Raw genomic sequence first — 10,073 nt, 5'->3', positions numbered from 1 at the left:
CTCTCCTCCTAGTGAGTGTTTTTTTGTTGTTGTTTTTCATCCTCCTTGGGAGCGTTTTTTGTTCTTATTAAATTTTTTGAGAAGCGCAATTGAGTCCTCTCTGTCTGGGTCAAGTTCATTACATCTTTCTTTCTTGTATAGCACAGGGTTAACAGCATGAACAGACAACAGAAGAAGCTATCCTTGGTGTGTCTGTCACTGTTTTGTGGATTACATTTTCCTTTCAGCACACTGTATGATACTGACAGAGGAAGTTAAACTGCAGGATGGCTGGAGTCAAGTGTGTTGTGTTTTTAGCGGTCGTCAACTTTCTGTGGAGTCCTGGCAGAGGAGGTGAGTGATGTGTTCACAGCCTGTTTAATCTTATTCCTACTTAAATATAAATCATAGATATGTCTGAACTTGGTATATTGTACTGTAGGTACTGTATGTCATAATGAATGAAAATATGACAACATTAAAACTTAAAATGTCCAGAGAAAAGTACAAAAAAACTTGTTATAATCTACTGTGCTCTTTTAAAACTTACCTGTAATTTGTTGTTATTGATTATTAATAACTTGTATATCTTATGAATGTCTTTTTACACATCTTTGTACGAACAAATCATTAGACATTTGTGAAGATATTTAGCTGAAGCTTGTTGTATGAAACACAGATTGCTACTGGGTTATCTCAGTGTTGTGTTGGTGCTATATTGGCCAAAACCAAAATGACTTTTAGTGTGTAGCCAAGCGGGCATTTTGCCAATGTTTGTCCCAGATCAGTGGAGGGGAACTACATATTATTTGTTACTCAATGAAAACTGTAAGAAGTAGATTGTTTCTGAAGATACAGTCTGCTGTTTAGTAACCTAACCCCAACCAGCAAACGGCACCCATTCCCTGGCAATGGTCCTTTAATTTAAAAATGTAAAGGATCAATTGTTGTTAGGAACTGAACAACAGCAAAATAAATCTGTTGTAGAATAAAAAGAGAATATTGTGAGAACTAGAATCCAGCAGAACCTGCCTCCTACTAACTCACACAGTGAAACCTGAACACTTTCATTTTCTGAGGTCTGTTTCCCTGATGTGTTGCAGATGATGTGGTGTCCTGTATTCACATGGAAAGCTGCATCTTACCGTGCAGCTTCCAGGGCGGTGATGGTGCAGTGATCCGCTGGACGGACGCGACAGCACAAGACACTGGAGAAACCATCCACTCCTACTACGGCAACACAGACCAGCTCGCACTCCAGGACCAGCGCTTCAAAGGCAGGACGTCTCTGTTCAGGGATCAGATCTCCAGAGGAAACGCCTCGCTCCACCTGACAGGGGTGGAGGTTCAGGATCAGGGCAGATACAAGTGCTACACCAGCACTGATAGTGGAAACAAGGAGTCATTTATAAACCTCATCACAGTGGACGGTATGAGAAACAGTCATACTGAAAAATTTTCCATTAAAAAAAACTGATCTCATCAGATTCAAATCTCTTCTTAAGCCTCACCTTTTTAAATCAGCTTTTAATGTTTGATTGTTTTTGTTGTTTTTTTTTTATTGTTTCTTCTTCTTTACCTTGCTTTTATTGATTGTGTTTTTATTTGTTCTGTGTTGTTTTATTGTTTCAATTGTCTTTTATTCTGTAAAGCATCTTTTAGTATTGTTAAAAGCGCTATACAATAAATGTATTATTATTATTCATATTATTATTGTTCAGTCAAAAGAAAAAAAGAAAAGGAAACTAAACCTTTTGGTTCCAGTTCCCCAGTTGTATTGATTTGCTGCTGTATTCTATGTTTCATATTATTGTATGTGAAGGTGTTTGGGGCTTCTTAATAAGTATAACTGGTTGTAGAGTTTGTACTTGAAGGCTGGTAGATGGTTGTGGTTTCTAAAAGAACTGGCAATTGCAGAATTATCACAATCAATTTATTACACTGAAAGTCTTAAACTTTGTCCACAGGGTATCAATATTATATATTAATGAAAGTAATCCCAGAGAGAATGAAGTGGACTGCCAACATGTAGATCAGAAAGATAAAAGTTACTTGTAAGAAAGTAATAACTTATAAACTCCAAAACTAGAGAGATTTTCACAGTAGGATTAAACAACAAGACTTGAACATATGTTAATGTACAGTTAGAATGAAACCAATATGTTGGAAAACTTTTCTTGTTTCAGAGTACTTCTACTATGACTACTCTGACGATATATTCTTTACATCAACACCACCACCACCAGCAGCAGCAGCAGCAGCAGTAGTACTAGTGGTTGTAGCAGTAACCATACTTGTACTGCGCTACATAAAAATAATGTTAAAAGGTAAGATGACATTCTGTCTTTTACTTTTCAATTAATTTAGTGTATGTGGTTTGCATAATTGTTTGTTTGTATAATATTGTGCATATGTTGTTTGCATTCATTATTTTTTTCTTTTGTCTTGGAAATATTTCTCAGGTCAACGGGAAAACAGACCACAAACCACTGATCATACAAGGTAAATCTTTTTTTATCATTATTAAAATGCACTGCTGTAGTTTATATACTGTGGTTTGTGTTTATACTGTATATTAGATTATCATTTTAAATATATCGATGCTGTGAAGTTAGAACCAGAAGCACAAACATTAAGTGAAGTGACAATGGAAAAAACACATCTTTGAGTGGAGGGGGATCTGAATTCACTCAATAAAGTGTAGATAAATACCAATATCTAACCACATAAAATTTAAGTGCCATGTTTCCTGTAATGATCAGTCTTGCTCTGCAGAGTTTGCACTTAATTATATGAAATTTTGTTTGCAGAAGAAAGGCTTTATGTCAAGTCCTGAGCCTGACAAGTATTAACGGCTGGAATACATCAAAGCCTCGTCTGAATGATGAAATCCATCTCGAGCTCACTACTCTGCTCCAGTTAACTGAAGAGTGCTCATCCAAGAACTTTACAAGGGCTGAAAGTTTATCTGACATGTTGTTAAAGGACAGCTTTGAGGAGTTTACACCTGATATCACTGTTGATGAAAATGAGGAAACCTACAGGTTCCACTGCTCCGGTCCAGGCCTGTACCAGTGCAGTGAGACAGGTCTGGTGTTTCACATGGAGGGAGAAGGGGACGTGGTTTACAGGATTGTCTCCTGGAACCACAGGATACTGACCAATCATCACAAGAAGCCTGCAGGACCCCTGTTTGACATTAAATGTCTCCAGCAGTCTGTGTGTCAGCTTCATCTCCCACACTGTGAGATCCGCTCCACAGGTGGATGTCAATTCCTGTCAGTTGCTCATGTGATTGATGAGGGCATTGAATATATTACTCCTCATAAGATAACAGAGACTCATGTCATTATAAACATCACAGGGTTTTCTGGTTTTGGTAATGTAAAGGATGAAGACTCTCCTCCTGACCCGGTCCGAGCACTGGTGCTGCTGTTCTACAGACCCCCAACTGATCCTGATCCTGAATCTGTCCTCAATGTGTTGATGCTACCAAATAACGTTGTGCTGCGTGATGTGCAGCGAATGAGGAAGGAATCAAATGAAGATGAGAGGTACATCGAGACACCCCCATATTGTGAACTGATCCCAAAGCAGGAGTACACACTGCCCACTAGTCCTGAAGACGACTCAGTTCTAGTTCAACCAAAGAAAGCAAAATTTTATGAGGAGTTTGACAGAAACTACTTTCCATCGTTCCAGGTCATTTTCAAACAAATCATGAGAAATATTAAGCTGTCTTTAATAGACACCAACAGCTCTAGCAATGTCTGGGAAAGCGAAGTTTTTCTTACATCAACCCAAGTAAGGAATCCCCAAAGACAGAGTTCTCGGAGTCTGCCTTCCACTGAGAGACTGATGGACATACGGACCGGCTTCATCAATGGGATATCAGGACCTGTTCTCCAAAGTCTGCTGGACAAGCTGTTTGAGAAAAAGGTGATAACTGAACCTGAGAGGGAGTCAGGGAACGACATGCAAAACAATGCTCGTTTTGTCATCGACACGGTGAGGAAGAAAGGTGAAGCTGCAAGTTCAGAGATGATTGAGCTTCTCTGTGAGATCGACCCCTTCCTCTGTAAACATCTTGGGTTGATATAAAGCAAACTTTGAAAGCGGTACATCACCCTGCAACAACCATTACACTTGACAATGTGTCTTTGAGAAAGGCAGAGGACTGCGAGGAAGAATGTGGTCATTATCCATGTGTATTAAATGTGTAAGGAAATAAAATAAGATAAGATAAGATAAGGTAAGGAGGAAAAAAAAGATCAATGCATTTGACTGTGACAGAATCTTTTCTTGAGCTATCTGATGAAGTGTTGCTGTCAGGATTCTTTTTGATGCCTTTGTTTAAGAAATGGGATCCCTTGATCAAATAGCCAAAGAATCATTACAAGTTAATTTGTCATCAGATTACACTTTAAAATGTTCATAATAAATAAAAAAAAAAACAAGTTTCAACCGTAAAATCTGATGACATTTTGTATCTTGTCCACTTTATGTCTCGGGATCGGCTGTAGAATGACTTTGCTGAAATGGCTGTCATCTTGTTTTTACAGAGATTAGTGTAGTTTGCTTTTACTACCACTAGGTGGCACAAAAGCATCTACAAATGACGACCACAGATCTGAGTTAAGAAGAATAAGGTGTATAAGTATAGGTGTACGAGACAAAAAATGTAATGTCCATATACTGTATGAGGATGCAGGGTCTCAGGAGGGTAAATTGCCTTTGTTTTGATGTTAAATTGGTACTTTCTGTCCTGGTCAAAGGTTTAAGGGAATGACATAGAGGAGCTTCAAATAAGAAGTAAGAGACTCAATGGGGATGTACTATGTGGAGATGTAAAAGGGTGGAAGGGCTTCAGGGTGAAAGCAGCTTTCATGATGCTTCTCACTTTTTTCACTTCTGCTTGTTTTTAAGGCACATTTTTCACATACATAAACCACAGCCTTACAAGTGAGTCTTATCTTGAGCTATCTGGTGAAGTGTTGCTGTCACGATTTTTGATATATTTGTTTAACCCCCCTGTCGTCCTCCCGGGTCAAGTTGACCCCGTCTGTTTTGACTCCCTCCCTCCCTCCTTTCCTTCCTTCTTTCTCTCCTTACTTCCTTCCTGTTTTCCTCCTTACTACTTTCCTTCCTTTCTTCCCTCCTTACTCCTTTCCTTCCTCCCTCCTTTTATATAGTTTTTTTCTCAGTTTATGTTTAACAGTCATTTTCTATTATTGTATTTATGCTTTTTTTTAAATGTAGTCCTCTACTGTTGGAATGATGGCATAATATTGCATGTTAAACTAATAAAACTGTACTGTATATTGTTTGTATTCTTACAATTTCTTCAGAGTTAAAACAATGATGCTTACTATGTAAATCATATATTTTTATAAATACTTTTTTTTTAAAAGACTGACAATTAAGAGGAACATTTCAAGTGTGTGCCCAGCAGAGAGCACTGCAACCCCACTGCAAAGGGAGGACCAACTCTGAAACCTGATGTCTTATTCTATTAACTCTTTGATTCACTTTAAGTTTGCTGTAAACAGCACATACAACTCTGTGCTAATCTTAGAGGTAATGACACAAATAAAAGAAGTGTGTGAAAAAAGATGCCTTGTTACGTGTTGGTCCTTTTTATACACCTGTTTGTCTATATCTTGCTATAACATGTACCACTAAATGATGTTTCTACAAAGCTTTCTGTGAGGTAAAGACCACATTTCTTTAAGTCAAGAGGATTTCTGCAAATGAAAAGGGGCTAAAGCAGGGGAGTCAAACATGCGGCCCGTGGGCCAGAGCCAGCCCGCCGAGGGGTCCAATTCGGCCCACTTTCCTTCCCGTCTTTTTTTCCTTCCTTCCTGTCTTTTTTTCCTTCCTTCCTTCCATTTGTCTTTCCTCCCCTTCCTTCCTCCCTGTTATCTTTCCTTCCTGTTTTTTTTCCTTCCTCCCTTCCTTCCTTCATTCCTTCCTCCCTTTCATCTTTCCTTCCTGTCCTTTTTTTCCAACCTTTCCATTCTTTTCTTTCTTCCCTCCTCACTTTTATGCTTTCCTTCCTTCCACCTGTCTTTCCTTTCTTCTCCTTCTCTTTCCTTCCCACCTTCCTTCCATTTGTCCTTCCTCCCCTTCTGTCTGCCTTCCTTCTTTCCTTCCTTCTTTTTAATGATCCGGCCCACATTAGATCAAATTGGGCTGTCTGTGGCCCTTGAATGAAAATGAGTTTGACACCTCTGGGCTAAAGTCTTGTTTCTCAAAGTTTAAAGTGTCACACCAATCCAACTGAGGCAGGATTACTGTTTAAACTTTCGGTTTTACTTGTCAACACATTCAGGTGTTGCTGTGAGTTGTGGGGCGGTGTCATTATAAATTCAGGTAAGCAGTTGTCAGTCCTGTGAGACTGCTGTAGAGCTCGGAGGGAAATCATCTTTTCCAGTTAACTATGGCTCTGTACACAGGACTCTCTCTGTGTTTTCTCCTGTGGTGTTTATCTCCAGCAGCAGGAAAAGGTAAGCAGTCAGATGATGGTGTGTCTTGTATGTTGAAAATATTGTAGAAATTAGTTCACATGAACTGTATTTGTAAATATTTGAACATGTGCAGACACAGCTTGTGTTTAAATAAGAATATGAGCCAAAATTATAACCATGCATGGTTGTAATTTTGCATGTATATCATGTATGTTAGGATGCCTTTTTGGAAGCTGAAAAAGCAACAATATTCACTAATTTTAAAAAATACTATAAATTGCTTATGTATTGCTAGTTATACATATTATAATATTTATTTTAAACACCTGCTTCCCTTTTATTTGTTAATGTAAGTATTTAATGCAACATAAACTTTTCTCCTCATTATTCTCCTTATAAAGACTTACCTTTAAAATACAACATACCCCCACTGCCACTATCATTAGTTACTGGTCTTACTGTTGTTGCTGTATCTCTCTCTCTTTCTCTCTGAACCCAATCAGTCAAGGCCCATCTAGAGCCTGATTCCGCTTGAGATTTCTTCCTGTTAAAACATTACTGTTTTTGCTGCCACTGTTGCCAAGTGCTGCTCACGGTGGAACGTTGGAGAATGTTGTAAATCAGGCATGTCCCAACTATAAAGGGGTGTGTGCCTGCAAGTTTTTAATCCAACCAATCAAGAGCATGATCAACACAATCAACAACACAAGCTCAGCTGACTACATGAATCAAAACCTTGATTATTTAAGTCATACCAGTCATTCTACCTGCAATCAAAGCCTTTCTGCAGGCCTTTGCTGCACAGTGTTTATAATACAGTACAGCTCTCCATGGGGAGAGAGCTCATATTACAGTGGTATCATGTTTAACCTGATTACAAGTGCAATGGAAAAACACCACATACCTGAAGCAACACTTTGTGTACATTTTCACACTTTCTTTTATTCAGTCTTTCAAAGTTTGTTTCTAATATGCTTTTTGTGATTTTGTATTACTCTTATGCCGTTATGGTGCCTGATGGTCAAAGTACCAAAACTTTGTGAACAAAAATGCAATCAAAAGCCAGAGGTTCAAAGCAAGTTCCCTCTACACCCTCTGTGAGCAGCAAGACAATCAGAAGAGTGAGATATTTTACTACCAATTAGCACCACGTATGGGCATGGGGGTCCGCCATCTTGGACCGCTACGAACTGCAACTCCACTATGACAACCTACTTTTCGATGCAACATGATACGTGATGGACATAGCTGTTTTTATATTTACTTATATTGCAGCCAAAGATTTAATCAAAAGCAGGAGTGTAACTAATAGTGTCTTTATTTCTAAAGCAGGAAATCCTCACCTTCACAGTCCACCAGTATCCAGTCCACTTTATTTATATAGCACGATTTTAACAAACACAAGGTTTCCAAGGTGCTGCACAACAAGATAAAACACAATAAATACATAACACAATAGAAGCACAATAAAAAGATTAAGTACACACCAGTATGTTTTAGGGCTGGGCGATATATCGAGTATACTCGATGTATCGCGGCTTGTTCTCTGTGGGATGTAGAAAATGACTATATCGTGAATACTCGAGTATACATTCAATTTACACGCAGTTTGTTTTTAGTCGCGGCCCGTTGAACTGCAGGTTTTTCTCACTCTCTCATCTCTCCGCACAGAGAGATAAAACAAGCGCACCTAGGTACGTACATCACATTCTGTTGTGCGTGCAACGTCATATGCCCGGTAGCATGTAGCAGCAGTAGCAGCGATCTCAGGTCGCGGGAGCAGCAGGTGATATGGACAAGTGGAGGAGGGAGATTTAATTCCCAAAAAAACAATTCAGGATCCATCATCTGGCGGTGGTTTGGGTACAAGAGGGAGGACGTTGAACAACAAACCGTAATATGTAAAGTACGCCATAAAAGCGTCACCACAAAAGCTGGTAGTACAGCAAAGTTATATCACCATGTGTGCTTGAAACTCTGCAAGAGCACGTCTCCGGCCAGTGACATATTGAAGAAAGCACTGACGCAACTGAGTCTAGCGTCTGAGTCTAGCGTCTTCTTTTTCCAGAACAGCAATACGACTAAAACAGTCAAAAACAGAAGGAGATAACGTCCGCAGTAACCCACCACACAGAGAAAGACATGGCCCCAGTGAGTGTGGTTAAAAGCCCGGATTCAGAAAGATCATCGACACACTTGATATAATCTACCTAGCAGAGACAGCTCTACCTTTATATCCTCGTGGCATTATGCACAAAATGTGCACTTTAATTTAGCGTTATTTTGATATGTCATAATAGTTACATCATGCATATAAGACACTTTATTTGTTTTGAAATGACATGTTTGTGCCACTGCTTAATAACTGTTTAATAAATACAGTTTTGATGAATTTGTTTAGTTGTGATTTACGCTTTTGGCATGAATGTTTAAAATCAGCATATATTAATGTAGTATGAACAATGTTTTAATGTAGAATCATCACACTGGCATAATTGTATGCATCAAAGTGTTAATTCAAGGCTAAGGCAAAATATCGAGATATATATCGTGTATCGTGACATGGCTTAAAAATATCGGGATATTAGTAAAAGGCCATATCGCCCAGCCCTAGTATGTTTCCCTGGCAGCTAAATAAACTAGCTGCTACCATCAACCTGTACACAACCCTAAACGGACTTTTCTTCTTCTCTGGACGATTTCACAGCTCGTTTCTGACTCTACCGCACCACCTAGTGGCGGAATTGGTACACTGCTTAATTCATGAATCAACCAACTGCAATACAAATGAATCCATTAAATTAAGATTTCCACACATATATTGCATATTCTTCTCTATTATATGACCAATTTGGGGCAAATTAGAATTACTTGTACACTAAATCAATCAATTCTGAAGAGCCTTAGCTGGGAGCATTTGAAAAACTGGAGGCTGCAGATACCAACAATAAGCAAGGCTGAAATATGTGCTAAATACTCCACAAAATGTTCCATGTAGCAGCCTGTAGCAATGGTTTTATGCTCTTTATTTGCTCTGTTTTTTATATTTGAATACTTGTAAGCAAATTGCTACCTTCGACAAGTCTGCAGAAAAAGTATGTTTGGTTGTGAAAGTGGAATCTTATTGGGAGGAAAAAAAGGGTTTCCTGTCTAAATTTACATGTGTTTTCCTGTATGTGTTTGCTTCCAGAGTTCACCATCACTTGTATGAATTCAGAGGATTGCGTACTCCCGTGCCAGTTCAAATCTGACGGCAAAGGTGCGAGGATTATGTGGTATAAAAAGAAGGCTGTGGTGAGCTGCACACGCTACGGCAACACCAGCTTTGTCATTGGCCACAACTCACCAGCCGATAAGTACAAAGGAAGAACAGGCCTGTATGCTGACCACGTCCTGGAGGGAAACGCCACGCTGGTGCTGAGAAATGTCACGCCGCATGACGAAGGAAAATACTACTGCATCACTATGACTGCACCAGTCACTGATGAGTCTGGCATCATCTCTCTTGTTGTAAAAGGTACAAGCTGCTGTCACATTTTGGTAGCTAACTATTCCTCTCATTATCGATTAAGCTGCTGATTATTTAAAGAAAATGTTGATCACTGATTCCCAGAGTCCAAAATGACA

General features: G+C 39.1%; 1 protein-coding gene across 1 annotated transcript; it reads left to right on the top strand.

The window, feature by feature from the left end:
- Positions 1-266: 266 nt before the first annotated feature.
- On the top strand, positions 267-4,080 carry LOC128382817 (NACHT, LRR and PYD domains-containing protein 1b allele 3-like). The gene is made up of 4 exons (XM_053342819.1): positions 267-333; positions 1,083-1,409; positions 2,166-2,245; positions 2,965-4,080. Exons 1-4 carry the CDS (start codon positions 267-269, stop codon positions 4,078-4,080), a joined length of 1,590 nt encoding a protein of 529 aa, XP_053198794.1.
- Positions 4,081-10,073: the final 5,993 nt, after the last annotated feature.

This window comes from Scomber japonicus, chromosome 21 (assembly GCF_027409825.1).
Source record: "Scomber japonicus isolate fScoJap1 chromosome 21, fScoJap1.pri, whole genome shotgun sequence".
In the NCBI taxonomy this organism is placed as follows: Eukaryota; Metazoa; Chordata; class Actinopteri; order Scombriformes; family Scombridae; genus Scomber; species Scomber japonicus.
The sequence above is the reverse complement of the archived record's forward strand: the minus strand, read 5'-3'. Positions and strand labels throughout refer to the sequence as shown.

Bases quoted from the DNA above. Each gene is read 5' to 3' on its own strand.
- LOC128382817 (XM_053342819.1), top strand. From the start codon at position 267: ATGGCTGGAGTCAAGTGTGTTGTGTTTTTAGCGGTCGTCAACTTTCTG. The intron at 334-1,082 runs GTGAGTGATGTG...GATGTGTTGCAG, and splicing joins GTGGAGTCCTGGCAGAGGAG to ATGATGTGGTGTCCTGTATT. The intron at 1,410-2,165 runs GTATGAGAAACA...TTCTTGTTTCAG, and splicing joins AAACCTCATCACAGTGGACG to AGTACTTCTACTATGACTAC.